We start from the raw sequence: 17,124 nt of genomic DNA, 5'->3' as shown, positions 1-17,124 counted from the left end.
TTTCCTTGCTCTTTTTATTCAGACTGAGAGACTGTCAGCTGTCAGAGAGAAGTTGTTCCCTTCTGTCCTCGGTCCTCAGCTCTCCGTCCTCTCGTCTGACACAACTGGACCTGAGTCACAACTACATGTATGATTCAGCACTGAAGCTGCTGTGTGCTGGACTGAAGAGTCCAGACTGTCACCTGGAGACTCTCAGGTCAGAACACATCATGTGTCCAGCTTCAGAGCTCAAATGTGAAAGTCAGAGGTGGAGACTCCAGCTGCAGAGAGTCACAGTTTTCTCATCAGTTTGCTCTTCAATGCAGCAGCTGATTCTCCTGGTCCCCAGGCACATGCACCAATGACGTGATAGTGGCCTGGGACTGTCTCGACAAACTGTTTTGTTTCCATGGTAATTAACGGCAGCGACATTTCTGTTGTTTCAACAACATATTCGACTGATTTAATGAGGCCAATACTGCGTTTGAGGAGCTGAAACTTCAGCTGTGACATCTGGCTGTGCTGTATTCATGCAGGAGAGAGCTCTCTGCATCAAGCTACTCACACAGCTGGATCTGAATGAACAGCTGGATAGATTTGAGGCTCGGTCTAATAAAACAAACTCTGCATCAGTTTGGGTGACAAACAGAGCAGGACAGGCGCGTACAACAATGCAGACGTCAGGGGCATGAGCTGGTGAAGGTGGGATGAGCTGTCAGGCCAGGCCTGATCAAAACCCATTTCTATTGCAGGCTTGTTTGACCAGGGTCCAAATACCAGGACCATAGTGCACAAAATTACCAGCATGACCCACTGATCCCGGTCATTTTAGCTGCAGTTTAAAAGCAGCTTCACAGTCCTGAGCCTCCGTCTTGTCAAAATAGAGGATTGAAAAAGTCTCACTTGTTGATGACACTTGTCTCTCTCACAGCCTGAGCAGGTGTGGACTTTCAGAGAGAAGTGGTTCCCTTCTGTCCTCAGTCCTCAGCTCTCCGTCCTCTCGTCTGACACAACTGGACCTGAGCTACAACTACGAGCTGAAGGATCCAGGAGTGGAGCTGCTGTGTGTTGGACTGAAGAGTCCACACTGTCACCTGGAGACTCTCAGGTCAGAACACATCTGGACAGCTGGTTCCTCCTGTAGTCAGGTGCTGAAGACAGGTGGTTGTGATGAGGACCTGCTTCTAAAGCTTTATTTAGCTAGCACCTTTCAGAATGAGCTTCACAGAGAGCTTCAGAAAACAGAACATGTGACCGACAGAGTCTCGACACATGCTCATGTAGAAACATGGAGACATGGATGTGGTTGGATCTGTTGGACACAGCTCCGGGCTGGTTCTGGTCCCTGAACACAGCTTTGAACCGGGTGTTGGGTTCAGGAACCAAAAAAAGACGGTTCTGGTTTGTGAACTGTGACATCATCGGTGGGTGTGTCGTGTTCTCTGTTTACAACATGAGAAGGAAGTGGACGAAGTGGTGGGAATTCAATTCACTCATGCTTCATTTGCTCTGTTACATGAACTCAGTCACGGCTACAAAACATTTGGCCAATACACTTGTTCCATCCCAGACGCAGCTGACATCATCGTCATGTCTCTTCATCGTCCAAAGTGGTCGCACACTTGATCATAGGATGAAACCAAATAGTCAGTAGTGAAGCAACAAACGTTTTCAGAACACTGGGCTGCCAACTTACACTGCCTGGCCAAAAAAAAGTTGCCACCAAAAAATTGGGTCATACACTCTAATATTTTGTTGGATCGCCTTTAGCTTTGATTTCAGCAGGCATTCGCTGTGGCATTGTTTCGATAAGCTTCTGCAATGTCACAAGATTTATTTCCATCCAGTGTGGCATTAATTTTTCACCATGATCTTGCATTGATGATGGTAGAATCTGACCACTGCAGGAAGCCTTCTCCAGCACATCCCAAAGATTCTCAATGGAGTGAAGGTCTGGACTCTGTGGTGGCCAATCCATGTGTGAAAAGGATGTCTCATGCTCCCTGAACCAGTCTTTCACAATTTGAGCCCGATGAATCCAGGCATTTTCATCTTGGAATATGCCCGTGCCATCAGGGAAGAAAAAATGCATTGATGGAATAACCTGGTCATTCAGTATATTCAGGTACCTTGTTGCCAGCTGAAAGATAATCGCCCATGCAGTAATTATCCAATAGGAGGCTCATACCTACTTGCTTAGTTAAATCCAGGTGGCGACTTTTTTTGGCCAGGCAGTGTATTTTCCAGATGATCTGTGATGTCACTTCCTGTTGGAGCAGCTGGATAAATGTAAAGTCTCCTCTTTAACAACACCCCCCAATATTTAGTTCCTCTTTCATCAGGTTTGTGTTTTTGTCTTCATGTTTGATCACGTTGATCCTGACTGATATAAAAGTGCTTCAAATATTCCAACAATCATGTGATGATGATCTTCTGAATGGAAAGAGTTCAGTGTGTCCTCAAATACAGAGTTTAAAGTCTTGTCAAAATAGAGGATTGAAAAAGTCTGACTTGTTGATGACACTCGTCTCTTTCACAGCCTGAGCATGTGTTTCCTGTCAGAGAGAAGTGGTTCCCTTCTGTCCTCAGTCCTCAGCTCTCCGTCCTCTCGTCTGACACAACTGGACCTGAGCCACAACTACAGCCTGAAGGATCCAGGAGTGGAGCAGCTGTGTGCTGGACTGAAGAGTCCACACTGTCACCTGGAGACTCTCAGGTCAGAACACATCACGTGTCCAGCTTCAGAGCTGAAATGTGAAAGTCAGAGGTGGAGGCTCCAGCTGCAGAGAGTCAACAGACCATCACTGAGTTGGAAGAGAGTGTGAAGCAAGTTTGTTTCCATCCCCAAAGAAGAAAAAGTCTGCTCATATCTGCCCCTTTTTAATGAACCTTCTTTCCCCAGTCAGAGTGTCAGCTTGAGATTTTTCTCAGTGAAGTCCATTCTGTTGTCCAGAGTCCTGTAAGTTGACTTCAATGAAGTGAGTTAGATACAGTAAGAGCCTGAGTATGAATGACTTGGAAACTAGAATGTGAGTGCATGACTGGTGTTTGGGACCGTTCCACTTCTCTGTCCATCTTCTGAGGACTTCAGGTTTCTGAACATGTGACTCAGTCATGACTCCTCACTCTTGGTCCTGTTCCTCTGGAATGTAGAAGAAACCAACAACATAAGAGTGAACGTTCCGACCAGGTGCCACTAGTTTGATGCTCTAACAACAGCGGGGTAAATGAGCTAAATGAGATGCTCAGAGAACTCAGAGTCATGACCTTGATCTTTCATTCAGAATTGTGCCGATCGATGGCTCTCATAATGGTGACCCTGTGATGTCCAGATGCTGCTGTATAACCTCACAGTGTTTGGCACAAAGGCAGGGAATATTCAGTGAGAAATGATCTGCCATATCTGCAATATGACCCCAATATGACCATGACAGAGACGAGACGAATCCAAGGCTCAAACAGTTCGTTGAGATGTGGCCCACAAGCCTGCGCTTGCTGACCACTGGTCCAGAGGAATCAAAAGCTGCTGCTGATGAAATGCTAACACTCAGCTGCAGTGCTAACGCTATGGTTGATTCACTAAAGACTTCAGCACTATAGTGGATGATGACAAAGTCACCAGACTGAAGTCCTGTGTCTCGAGTGTCCACCATTCTCACTGCCAACAGTCACAGACTCACCCACACGGGGGCGCTGCAGAGCAGTGATTCCAGGACGCTGACTGGATGATTTCTGAATGCTTGTTCATGTTCCAAAAATCCAGCATCAATCCATGACGTCACACTAGTTTGTATGGAAGTCTGATCCTCTGAAGAAACAATCATCTGTTTAAAGTCTTGTCATAATAGAGTATTGAAAAAGTCTCACTTGTTGATGACACTTGTCTCTTTCACAGACTGAGCGGGTGTTTGCTGTCAGAGAGAAGTGGTTCCCTTCTGTCCTCAGTCCTCAGCTCTCCGTCCTCTCGTCTGACACAACTGGACCTGAGCTACAACATCAACCTGAAGGATCCAGGAGTGGAGCTGCTGTGTGCTGGACTGAAGACTCCACACTGTCACCTGGAGACTCTCAGGTCAGAACACATCATGTGTCCAGCTTCAGAGCTGAAATGTGAAAGTCAGAGGTGGAGACTCCAGCTGCAGAGAGTCACAGTTTTCTCATCAGTTTGCTCTTCAATGCAGCAGCTGATTCTCAGTGGCATCAGTCTCCAGCAGGTTCCTCCTGCAGTCATGTGACTGAGGGTCTCAAGTCGAACCAAGAAATGAAAATACATACATTTGTATTCATGTGTCGTCCTGCATACTGTCCATTTTCCTTCTTAGTGCTTCTAGCTCGTCCTCCAACCGTTACGTTATACTTTTGACCATTAGTAGATTTATATGTTCACATACTGTACTGTGTAACATACTGTTTTTTTACAAAGTAAAAACCAGTGGTGTCACTGGACCTGATGCTCTACTGGAGCACAGCTGCGCCAAAGGTCATTCATGGCAACCAACACTGTTTTAGCTCTGATTTTTCATGAAACGAACATGAATAGTGCTTTAAACTTTGAGCTTCAAACTGTTCAATCTACCCAGATCATGTTGTTGTCTGAACCACCTGAAATGAACTGATACATTTGACCTGCTGGTGCACTTGACTCTCCACCTCTGAACCAGGAAGTCATGGCTGTCTGTGTGATGAGACCCAGGTGCAGTGTGTCCTGGCTGACAGAAGGCTCGGAGACGAGGTTAACTTAAAGATTTAATAGACACAGACGGTATACTTACTGTTAGAAAAACAGCAGTTCAGAGGTGTTGACCAATCAGGTGCTTGAAGAGAGAAGGTGATCGACCAATGACGCACTGACTCTTTAGTCAGAACTTTTCCTATTGGTCGGCCCTTCTTCGTCTCTCACACTCACCTCCGCTGCAGTCAGCTCAGGTTCAAGTGAGACGGAGGATCTAATACAGAGTTTAAAGTCTTTTCAAAATAGAGGATTGAAAAAGTCTCACTTGTTGATGACACTCGTCTCTTTCACAGCCTGATCAGGTGTGATCTGTCAGAGAGAAGTGGTTCCCTTCTGTCCTCAGTCCTCAGCTCTCCGTCCTCTCGTCTGACACAACTGGACCTGAGCCACAACAATCTGAAGGATCCAGGAGTGGAGCAGCTGTGTGCTGGACTGAAGAGTCCACACTGTCACCTGGAGACTCTCAGGTCAGAACACATCAGCTCCTCTCTGCAGTTCTGCCCCACAACTGGACGGTTCTTCTGCTCTCATGATTCTCTAAAACACTGTTCCTCCTTCATTACAGTCTGTCAGGTTGCAGGATCTCAGAGAGCGGCTGTGCTTTTCTGGCCTCAGCTCTGACCTCTAACCCCTCCCATCTGAGAGAGCTGGACCTGAGCTTCAACCATCCAGGAGGACCAGGACTGGAGCTGCTGTCTGCTGGACTGGAGAGTCCAGACTGGAGGCTGGAGACTCTCAGGTATGGACAGAGCAGCAGAAGTGACTGACTGAGCTCCAAAGAGCTTCAGACTGAACATGTGATCCAGAAGCAGACAGAGAGGATGTGGGTGTGTGACGCTGCTCAGACTCTTCATCTGAACTGAGCACATGAATCCAAACACATGACATGTTCTTCTGCTGGACACCAGTGGAAGCGCCAAGGAGACAGTGGAGACTGAGCAGCTGTTTAGAGATCCATCTTTGTTGTCATCAACACAGTCATGAAAGAGCTGTCCACTTAGCAGCAGGAGATAATAGTCCTGAAACATCTGAAGTCACATGACTCTTTCTTCCTCCAGGCTGGATCACTGTGGACCACAGAGGTTAACACCTGGACTGCAGAGATGTAAGTCTGTATCTTCTTGCTTCATGAGAACTCCTCAACTCTGTCAGCTTCTAGTGGAGCAGCTGTGATGTTGGTGACGTCATGTGACCCTTGAATCTGCTGCTGGAACTTGTCTTCATCAAGTCCAGGTCACTGCCCAGAACACTGGTCACCAACATGGTGTCCAGCTGCAGCTGGTGAGGAGCCTCCATGCAGATCTAGAAGCAGCACTGTGGTCTTTCCTCATCATCAAATACTGATTCCTTCACTCTCTTCAGTCTTTGACACCAGAGTCTCAGGAGCTCTGAACATCATCATGTTCCCTAAACTGACTCACATGTGACATCAGCTCCTCCAGATGATTCTGGGATGTTCCAGTCCTCCTGGTTCTTCTCTTGAGGTGGCCCCAGTCTCAGAAGACTGTTGACCCGTCACAGTTTTGACCTGTGGCCCCATGATCTCCACTGGAGTCCATGTGGACCAACAGAGCAGCCGTCCCTGGTTTGCTGGGACAATGATTGTCTCTTGAAGGTCTGTTCTTCCACCATCATCACCACGTGTGTTTTCTTCTCTCAGACATCCGTCCACTCTCACTGGACCCAGACACAGCTCACCGGCGCCTCCTGCTGTCCAACAACAACAACATGGTGGAACTAGTGACGGAGGATCAGGATTATCTGGACCATGACGACAGGTTTGAGCGGTGTCCTCAGGTGATGAGCAGAGATGCTGTGACTGGTGTCTGTTACTGGGAGCTGGAGTGGAGAGGAAGAGTTTCTGTGGCAGTGACTCTCAGGAGAGACGGAGGGAAGGAAGACGAGTCTGAGTTTGGACGGAACCATTATTCCTGGAGTCTGAGCTGCTCTGATGATGCTGGATATAAAGTCTGTCACAATAAGAGAGAAAATGTCATTGAGAGCTCAGAAGTCTCTCACAGACTTGGAGTGTGGCTGAACTGTCCTGCTGGATTTTTGGCCTTTTACAGAGTCTCCTCTGGAGTCTGGACTTGCCTCAGCATGTTCCCCACCTCCACTGAACCTCTGTACCTGGGATTTGGACTCCTGGTTCCTGGTTCCTCAGTGTGTGTGTGTGACCTGAGTGTGTGACTGGTGTTGCTGGTTGCCTCTTTTATAGAGCGCTTTCTGTCTCTCAACTGTCTCGTGATTTTCACTCGAAGCAGGCCACATTTTTGAGAAAGGAAAACCAGGCCATTCAACCGACTTTTCAGAAACACAATGATGCCGTCTTGAACGTTTCGACGTTTTATTTAATTTACTTGTTTAATCTGACATCTATGCATTCACCTGCTCTTTTTGGCTCGATTTCAATGTAGAACTCGATGTATTCATCGACAATACATCTATTTTACACCAAAAAATACAAATTAAATCGCAAATACACGATCTAATTTCTTCACCTTGACCCTGGGTGGACGGGAGCCCGAGTGTGACAATTAAAGTGATCGGTCGTGACCACTAGGCGTCAGTGTTTGTTTTGGTATTCGGATGTACAGTAGGTATTTTGTTAAAACATCTCGACAGCAGGAGGCGCTCTTTATTTATGTTTGTAAAAGTTGACGAGTTGATATTAGTAGATCGACTTGTGTATACTTGTGTATCAGTTGGTGAAGCCATGTCCTTCATTAAAGAAGTTACTCTTCGACTCGAGGTGTGTTTATTGCGAACCCTAATAAAGACAAGACATGGGGTCAGAAGATGGTGTTGAAGAGAGGAGTCGAACTTGATGAAGACGCGCAGCCGAAGGAAGCTCGTCACACAGCGAACACTAGCCCAAGGAATTAGTCTGTGAACTGTGGAATCACCAACTCGCCGAAAGAAACTGAATACATTTTGTGAAAATTCAGGCCTGAAATGGCATGAAAAAGCATTAAATTCGATTGTCAGCGGCACTAAAAATGAGATCACTTTGTCAAACAAAAACAGTATGTTACGCAATTTATTTATGTGAACATATAAATCTATTTATGGTTGAAAGTATAGAGAAACAGTTCATGCGCGGAACCTTTTAATTTGCCTTTTTGCACAAAATCGCCGCCGGATGATTGCAAGTATATGGGTATGTTACATTATAAGTATGTGGGTATTTTGAGCAGCCACTAGAGGGCGACATGGTATTGTGGAGTGCTGGAAGAGACTCGCTTAGGTGGATAGTTGTTGTCTTTTTCTCTGCCTGTGTTCGCTGTGGTTGACATGCGCCTGTGTTGGAAGCTAACGACAAGTAAAGAATGGGAACCTTGAACTGTGTGAATCCGTGTTTTCCCTCAAGATGCAACGACAGTCGTGGAGGTCTCTTATAGGCCTCTTATAGGAAAGTGAAAGTGAAATCAAAATTCTTCGCATTTGGGTTCGTTTCACCGTCACTGAAAGCTGTGAGAGAAGGAGAGCTAAATAAAGCGTCTGAAGAGGGAACGGTGAGTTTGTCAAACGGTGGTGTCATAGTGCATCTGTGTTTTGAAGCTTCCAAAAGTGCAATTCTTGCAAAAAGGGAGAAAAACAAAATGACGCGGCGAATGTTCCGGATTATAGCATGAATCGAGTCATTATCATTATTAGTTGTTCCTTTGCAAATAGTATCGAATAAGTTCTTACAACTTATTCACTCAACTTGTGACGGTGTGAAAAATGAGAGCGAGAATGACTCGTTCCCCTGCTATATCAGTTCAGGCCAGTAGGTGTCAGTGTTGAGGCGTGGGTGGCGGAGACAGCTTCCTCCTCAAAAGTCTGTTCATCGACGTCCTCTGTTTCTCACGGGCGAGTCAAGTCCACGGCGGAGTTGATGTATGACTTGTTTGGATCTTTTACAGGACACACCAGCTCGCTCACGGGCTGAGTTCCATCTACAGTGAGTTTCTTCAGAAGAAGGAGCTGAGCTCAGCTGGAAGCTCCACCCACAAACATGGACACAAGTCAGACCAGAGAGCTGCTCCCAGGTCAGTGACTTCCCAACTGGTTGGGTGATATGGACGAGAAAATATCAAGGTACATTTGGTCATTTAGATACATTTTCATTCTATTTCATGTGTCGGACACTACAGTCTCACTAGAGTCTGTTTTACGATGAAACCTGTCAGTGGAGTTTGTCTCCAACATCATCATTTTATGTTTAAATACAATAGTTAAGTGAGTGTAGAGATGAGAAATGCAATGTTTCACATCTCTCGTGTCTGACAGACTGCTCTGCCAGTTTTATTTAGGGGTTAAATTGAGCCGTTTGTCTGTTGTGTCTCATGTCTCTGCACAGTCGACTTTAACTATGGACCCGTTCCTAGATGCTATTGAATAAATATAAGAAATCATGTGAGTAAATGATCATTTTAGTCATGTTCTGTTCTCCAAATCATCACACAAATTGTCAGTTCTTTGTCTTGTGATGAAAAATCTTTTCTCTCGATTAAATTTTTTTCTTTGGCATGTTTGAAGGTATCGTTAACTCTTTGATCGAATCAGAATTTGTTGATGGTCCCTAACTGATGCCATGTTGTGGCATTAGTGCTGCCTGTGAGAGTGTGAAACCTAATGGGGACGTGGAGGAGGACGCCACCGCCAATAGCAGAGCCGATGACCGTCAAACTGTTTTCACCGCGGTGTTTCGCAGAGGCACCAGCGCAACAGGAGACCTGCATGTGTTGATACGAACCAAGACGACCGCGTCAGAAATACTATCAGGACCACTCCATCTCATAAAACAAACACATGATCCAGACACTCAGAGTCGACCAGTTTCAGTTTCCTGTATAAAAATGAGTTTAAAACTACGATTGTGAACCAAAGTCCACCACACTCTCCACACCTGTCACATGCCGGTGTCGTCCGTCAAACGCCGCTGAGCTGGAGAGCACGGCACCGTCACGGTCTCGTCGTGTTCATGTGTTCTGCTGCTCTGAACCTGAAATTCTGTTGTTGACAATAGCCACCAGTGATGATGCTGTTGTGTCTGTGTGAAGGTGTGGACAGAGAGGAAGAAGCTCCTCCCTCTAAAGCCCTTCTGGGTGAGGACCATGGCAGCCAGACCAGAGCTCAGAGGTGAGAAGATCAGTTCTCCTGTCAGAGCTACAAATACTTGAAATCATTTCCACACTGCAACTTTTGTGTTCAGATCAAAGCCACTCACATCAGAAGCTGCTGAAGAAGCAGTGATCTGAACTGATAAAACATGAACTTGTGACTGAAGTGTCTGCTTACTGTCTGATGTTCTTCACAGAGAGGATCAGCAGGTCTCAAATGTTCTCAGTCTCCAGTGTGTCCAGCAGCATCAAACAGATCTGGACTCCACACTTCAGGTATGTTCAAGTGTTAGCTCCTCCTGCTAACTACAGCAGATGCTAACTCACCAGTCAGGATTCTGGTCACCTCTGAAGGTCAGCAGCTTTTCTCTCACATGATCAGGTCACATATTTGTGTTGCAGCTGCTTGAGGAGGCTGTCATGACCCTGGTGAAGAAGGAAGTGAGGAGAGTCCAAAGGTTCCTCAGTCCAGATGATCCCAAATACCAGGATGATGAGGAAGAGGTGAAGGTGAAGTGTGATGAGGAGCAGATGAGACAAGCTTTCCTGGACTTCATTGTGAACCTTCTGAGGAGCATGAAGGAGGAGGAGCTTGCTGATCGTGTGTGGAGCAGTAAGAGGATTTGAACCGTCAACTTGCTGAATCTGAGGCCTTCAATCTAAAAGTCCATTTGATCTGAAATACCTGGAGCTGATGAGAAGAATGATCTGGAGATTGATCAGCTTCACCTTCCGGAATCTTCTGATCATGGGACTTCTCTCTTCTTTCAGGAAGTCGTGCTGGAACGTGTGCAGGACGACTGAAGAGGAGCCTGCAGAAGAAGTTCCACAATGTGTTTGAGGGGGTGGCTAAAGCAGGAAACTCTGCCCCTCTGAATCAGATCTACACAGAGCTCTACATCACTGAGGGGGGCACAGACCAGGTCAACCAGGAGCACGAGGTCCGACAGATCGAAGCAGCAACCAGGAACCAGACCAGAGCAGAAACTACCATCAGACAAGAAGACCTCTTTAAAGCCTCACCTGAGAGAGAGGGACCCATCAGGAGCCTGCTGACGAAGGGCGTGGCTGGCATTGGGAAGACCCTCCTGACACAGAAGCTGACTCTGGACTGGGCTGAAGACAAAGCCCACCAGAACTTCCAGCTCGTGTTTCCTTTCACCTTCAGAGAGCTGAACCTGCTGAAAGAGAAGCAGTTGAGTTTGGTGGAACTTGTTCATCGCTTCTTTCCTGAAACCAAAGACTCAGGACTCAGCAGCTTTGAAGGAGTCCAGGTTCTGTTCATCTTGGACGGTCTGGACGAGTGTCGACTGCCTCTGGACTTCAACAGTCGGGTCCTGACAGAAGCTACAGAGTCCACCTCAGTAGACGTCCTGCTGACCAACCTCATCAGGGGGAAGCTGCTTCCCTCAGCTCACCTCTGGATGACCACACGACCTGCAGCAGCCAATCAGATCCCTCCTGAGTGTGTGGACATGGTGACAGAGGTCCGAGGGTTCACTGACCTCCAGAAGGAGGAGTACTTCAGGAAGAGGTTCAGAGATGAGGAGCAGACCACCATCATCTCTCACATCAGGAGCTCACGAAGCCTCCACATCATGTGTCACATCCCCATCTTCTGCTGGATCACTGCCACAGTTCTGGAGGACATGTTGAAGAGCAGAGAGAGTGGAGAGCTGCCCAAGACCCTGACTAAGATGTACATCCACTTCCTGGTGGTTCAGGCCAAAGTCAAGAAGCTCAAGTACCATGGAGGAGCTGGGACAGACACAGTTTGGGACCCTGAGAGCAGGAAGATGATCGAGTCTCTGGGAAAACTGGCTTTTGAGCAGCTGCAGAGAGGAAACCTGATCTTCTATGAATCAGACCTCACAGAGTGTGGCATCGACATCACAGCTGCTGCATTTTACTCAGGAGTCTTCACACAGATCTTCAGAGAGGAGAGAGGACTGTACCACGACAAGGTCTTCTGCTTCATCCACCTAAGTCTCCAGGAGTTTCTGGCTGCTCTTCATGTCCACTTGAAGTTCTTCAGCTCTGGAGTCAATCTGCTCAATTCACAAGAAACATGTGAAAACAAACATCATCCTGAACAGTTCTACCAGAGAGCAATAAATGAAGCTGTAGAAAGTCCTACTGGACACCTGGACTTGTTCCTGCGTTTCCTTCTGGGTCTTTCTCTGCAGAGCAGCCAGGGTCTCCTTCCAGGTTTGTTGCCACAGACAGGAAGTAGCTCATGGACCCATCAAGATACAGCAGAGCTCATCAAGAAGAAGATAAGTGAGAAAGTGTCTCCAGAGAGAATCATCAATCTGTTCCACTGTCTGAGTGAAGCGAAGGACACTTTAGTGGAGCAGCTTCAACAGCAGCTGAGATCAGGAGGTCTCTCCACAGAGGAACTGTCTCCTGCTCAGTGGTCCACCCTGGTCTCCATCTTACTGTCCTCAGAGGAAGATCTGGAGGTGTTTGACCTGAAGAAATACTCTGCTTCAGACAAGGCTCTTGACAGGCTGCTCCCGGTGGTTCAAGCTTCGAAAGCTGTTCTGTAGGTGGATCAAACACTGAAACATCTCTGATGATATGAACTGAACATGAAGGTTTGATTTCCTTGCTCTTTTTATTCAGACTGAGAGACTGTCAGCTGTCAGAGAGAAGTTGTTCCCTTCTGTCCTCAGTCCTCAGCTCTCCGTCCTCTCGTCTGACACAACTGGACCTGAGCCACAACTACATGTATGATTCAGCACTGAAGCTGCTGTGTGCTGGACTGAAGAGTCCACACTGTCACCTGGAGACTCTCAGGTCAGAACACATCATGTGTCCAGCTTCAGAGCTGAAATGTGAATGTCAGAGGTGGAGACTCCAGCTGCAGAGAGTCACAGTTTTCTCATCAGTTTGCTCTTCAATGCAGCAGCTGATTCTCAGTGGCATCAGTCTCCAGCAGGTTCCTCCTTCAGTCATGTGACTGAGTTCCTGAGGAGAGGCTTGTTCCCCCTCCTTCACACAGAGGTTTGCTGGTCCTGCTTCATGAAACCAAAACACCAGAGTTGCTGCTCACTTCTGGGAAAACCAACACAGGCTTTTCACTGAAGCACCTTTCTGAAACAGGCCCCGGGATCGTCCCAGTATTCTGAACAGGACTTGACTGTGGGGCCGCTGAAGTACAGGACAGAATGAGTCCAAAACAGAAGAAAAGTCACTGAGTTTTCTAGCACAGCAGATGGTCCCCAGGCACATTCACTAATGACGTGATAGTGGCCTGGGACTGTCTCGACATGCTGGTTTGTTTCAATTCCAACAATCATGTTCATGATCAATCAATCATGATGATGGTCTTCTGAATGGAAAGAGTTCAGTGTGTCCTCTAATACAGGGTTTAAAGTCTTGTCAAAATAGAGGATTGAAAACATCTCACTTGTTGTTGATGACACTCGTCTCTTTCACAGCCTGATCAGGTGTCAGCTGTCAGAGAGAAGTGGTTCCCTTCTGTCCTCAGTCCTCAGCTCTCCGTCCTCTCGTCTGACACAACTGGACCTGAGCTGCAACTACGAGCTGAAGGATCCAGGAGTGGAGCTGCTGTGTGCTGGACTGAAGAGTCCACACTGTCACCTGGAGACTCTCAGGTCAGAACACATCTGGACAGCTGGTTCCTCCTGTAGTCAGGTGCTGAAGACAGGTGGTTGTGATGAGGACCTGCTTCTAAAGCTTTATTTAGCTAGCACCTTTCAGAATGAGCTTCACAGAGAGCTTCAGAGAAAACAGAACATGTGACCAACTGAGTATTGACCCATGTTCATGTAGAAACACGGAGACATGGATGTGGTTGGATCTGTTGGACACGGCTAGTGGCTGGTTCTGGTTCCTGAACACAGTTTTGAACCGGGTTTTGGGTACTAGAGGATCACTTCTAGCGATCCTCTAGTTCTAGTTTTGAAAACAGGGTCTCGTCCAGACTGGCTCATGAAACAATCTTGCCAATGTTCTGAACTTCAATCATGAACTACTCAGATCGTCTCTGTTGAAAGAACTGCAGACACGCGGGCGAATACTGCGCAATCTGAGCGCTTTAAAAGTATATAAAACGCCTGTGATGTCATCGGTTTGATGTGACGAGGCTCAGTATTTTTGCCAGCAAGACGCTCTGTAGACTGTAAAAATTAGGGAGACAGGGAGAGAACTCAGCTGAAGCTGTCATCAACCTTCTTCATGAAGGTTGCCACTCTGGTTTGCCGCGGCAAAGGTTTCAGATTCAGGTGCTGGACCGCGAACGCTGCATCTGACACACACAAAACAGCAGCGGATTCGGTCGCGGTTGATTCCGACACCTGAGAAAGGCTGCTCATCTGGCACGGTGAAATCAATGACTATTTCTTGTGCAGTATGCCTCGCGTTCCAAATTTCACGCTCAGACCGGCGAGTGCCAGTGAGTGACTGCTGGTTCCTGCAGTTTCACTTTCATGAGCAGTAGAAAAGTCACTGCGCTCCGTCAAGTGCTGGTGGTTTAAATATCGTATTTAATTTGTGGCGTTGACGCATTTTTACGTGCGCTTGCTGCAGGATGCAAACTTTACATGACAGACTGAAAAAACCCACCGCATTAGACATGCTGTTGCCAGGCGAGTGGCGAGTCAGCATGGAGGGAAGGAGGAGCGACGCATCACAACCCGCGGGCTGTGCTTCATCAGAGTGGCGGCTGTCACATGTGATCAGGTTTTGTGATCGTCATTCACCGATCACGGCGAGATCAGCCTTTCATAATTGGTGGCCGATCAATTGGAGCATCCCTCGAAAAAATCCATATATTAGCCGCATCGTTGTATAAGCAGCAGGGTTCAGACTGGGAGAAAAAAGTTGCGGCTTATAGTCGGGAAATACGGTACAGTTGTTCGGCTAGAAACCTGTGAGACACAAGTGTGAGCGTATGACAAGCCTGGTCTGCGTGTCTCTCACTCCAACTGCATGAGTGTTGGCAGTGATGCTGAATATCCCAGCGACGATTCATTCTGCCGGACTGTTGTGTTTACTTCCGCCTGAGTGACACTTTTTCAGAGCCCTCCCACTTTAGTCCCTCTTCAACCAGTCTGAACACGAGCTGGTTCAATAGGAAGCACTGAATGATACCGGTTCCAGAACCAGAACCTTGTGAGTGTGAAAGGCCTCTGTTGGACACTGTGCAGAGCAGAACCCAAGTGTGTGATGAACAGGTGGCAGTCAGACTTAGTCAAGTTGATCATGACTTTGAGGAACATTTTCAAGGTCAAACTCTTCAGTACCTCACAAAGGACAGATTCCTGAGCAGGAAACTGGAAAGAGACAGAAGTTAGAACAGATTTCCTTGTTTACAGTTGATCTGTGATGTCACTTCCTGTTGGAGCAGCTAGAAAAATATCAAGTCTTCTCTTTAACAACAACCCCCCCAATATTTAGTTCCTTTTTCATCGTGTTGGTGCTTTTGTCTTCATGTTCGATTATGTTGATCCCGACTGATATAAAAGTGCTTCAAATATTCCAACAATCATGTGATGATGGTCTTCTGAATGGAAAGAGTTCAGTGTGTCCTCAAATCCAGAGTTTAAAGTCTTGTCAAAATAGAGGATTGAAAAAGTCTCACTTGTTGATGACACTGGTCTCTTTCACAGCATGAGCTGGTGTGATCTGTCAGAGAGAAGTGGTTCCCTTCTGTCCTCAGTCCTCAGCTCTCCGTCCTCTCGTCTGACACAACTGGACCTGAGCGACAACTACAGCCTGAAGGATCCAGGAGTGGAGCTGCTGTGTGCTGGACTGAAGAGTCCACACTGTCACCTGGAGACTCTCAGGTCAGTACACATCTGGACAGCTGGTTCCTCCTGTAGTCAGGTGCTGAAGACAGGTGGTTGTGATGAGGACCTGCTTCTAAAGCTTTATTTAGCTAGCACCTTTCAGAATGAGCTTCACAGAGAGCTTCAGAGAAAACAGAACATGTAACCAACAGAGTGTCGACACATGCTCATGTAGAAACATGGATGTGGTTGGATCTGTTGGACACGGCTAGTGGCTGGTTCTGGTTCCTGAACACAGTTTTGAACTGGGTGTTGGGTTCAGGAACCAAAAAAAGATGGTTGTGGTTTGTGGGTGTGTCGTGTTCTCTGTTTACAACATGAGAAGGAAGTGGACGAAGTGGTGGGAATTCAATTCACTCATGCTTCATTTGCTCTGCTACATGAACTCAGTCACGGCTACAAAACATTGGGCCAATACACTTGTTCCATCCCAGACGCAGCTGACATCATCGTCATGTCTCTTCATCATCCAAAGTGGTCGCACACTTGATCATAGGATGAAACCAAATAGTCTGAGTGAAGCAACAAACATTTTCAGAACACTGGGCTGCCAGCTTATATTCCAACGTGTGAGACTTCATATGGGGTGGGGGTGGAGTCTTGGGTCTACGGGGAGAGGAAGGTAGGTTGATGTCAGCTAGAGTCCTGTGATGGGAAAGTTTGGTATTCAGGATAGGAACACTGAAGGTCAGATGGTTGTAGACCTTGCAAAAAAGATTCTCTGTTGGACACTGTGCAGAGCAGAACGCAAGTGTGTGATGAACAGTTGGCAGTCAGACTTGGTCGGTCTGATCAAGTTGATCCTGACTTTGAGGAACATTTTCAAGGTCAAACTCTTCAGTACCTCACAAAGGACAGATTCCTGAGCAAGAAACTCGAAAGACACAGAAGTTAGAACAGATTTCCTCATTTACAGATGATCTGTGATGTCACTTCCTGTTGGAGCAGCTGGATAAATGTAAAGTCTCCTCTTTAACAACACCCCCCCAATATTTAGTTCCTCTTTCATCATGTTTGTGTTTTTGTCTTCATGTTTGATCACGTTGATCCTGACTGATATCAAAGTGCTTCAAATATTCCAACAATCATGTGATGATGGTCTTCTGAATGGAAAGAGTTCAATGTGTCCTCAAATACAGAGTTTAAAGTCTTGTCAAAATAGAGGATTGAAAAAGTCTCACTGGTTGATGACACTCGTCTCTTTCACAGCCTGATCAGGTGTGATATGTCAGAGAGAAGTGGTTCCCTTCTGTCCTCAGTCCTCAGCTCTCCGTCCTCTCGTCTGACACAACTGGACCTGAGCTACAATTACGACCTGAAGGATCCAGGAGTGGAGCTGCTGTGTGCTGGACTGAAGAGTCCACACTGTCGCCTGGAGACTCTCAGGTCAGAACACATCTGGACAGCTGGTTCCTCCTGTAGTCAGGCGCTGAAGACAGGTGGTTGTGATGAGGACCTGCTTCTAAAGCTTTATTTAGCTAGCACCTTT

At 46.9% G+C, this 17,124-nt stretch overlaps 2 protein-coding genes across 11 annotated transcripts in view; both read left to right on the top strand.

The window, feature by feature from the left end:
- The window catches only part of LOC128765786 (NACHT, LRR and PYD domains-containing protein 3-like), a 63,085-nt gene that overhangs the window by 36,188 nt on the left and 9,773 nt on the right, over positions 1-17,124 (top strand). For 5 of the 9 annotated variants that reach the window (XM_053876862.1, XM_053876861.1, XM_053876866.1 and 2 more), the window contains 3 exons: positions 3,875-4,051; positions 5,005-5,178; positions 16,845-17,021. In XM_053876862.1, coding sequence (XP_053732837.1) covers positions 3,875-4,051; positions 5,005-5,178; positions 16,845-17,021 — 528 coding nt within the window. Of the gene's footprint in view, positions 1-22; positions 197-910; positions 1,088-2,518; positions 2,696-3,874; positions 4,052-5,004; positions 5,179-16,844; positions 17,022-17,124 lie in introns of all 9 variants that reach the window. The other 4 variants (XM_053876868.1, XM_053876867.1, XM_053876869.1 and 1 more) reach the window with 3 other exon arrangements.
- Positions 7,965-16,848, top strand: LOC128765790 (NACHT, LRR and PYD domains-containing protein 3-like). 2 transcript variants are annotated; one of them, XM_053876885.1, is made up of 9 exons: positions 7,965-8,226; positions 8,620-8,745; positions 9,760-9,838; positions 10,017-10,095; positions 10,222-10,432; positions 10,591-12,364; positions 12,445-12,618; positions 13,263-13,439; positions 15,456-16,848. In XM_053876885.1, exons 2-9 carry the CDS (start codon positions 8,712-8,714, stop codon positions 15,778-15,780), a joined length of 2,853 nt encoding a protein of 950 aa, XP_053732860.1. In that variant the 5' UTR covers positions 7,965-8,226; positions 8,620-8,711; the 3' UTR covers positions 15,781-16,848. The 2 variants fall into 2 exon arrangements, with proteins under 2 accessions (XP_053732860.1, XP_053732861.1); XM_053876886.1 differs by lacking the exons at positions 13,263-13,439; positions 15,456-16,848 and adding an exon at positions 12,731-12,748.

This window comes from Synchiropus splendidus, chromosome 10 (genome assembly GCF_027744825.2).
Source record: "Synchiropus splendidus isolate RoL2022-P1 chromosome 10, RoL_Sspl_1.0, whole genome shotgun sequence".
NCBI lineage: Eukaryota > Metazoa > Chordata > Actinopteri > Syngnathiformes > Callionymidae > Synchiropus > Synchiropus splendidus.
The sequence above is the reverse complement of the archived record's forward strand: the minus strand, read 5'-3'. Positions and strand labels throughout refer to the sequence as shown.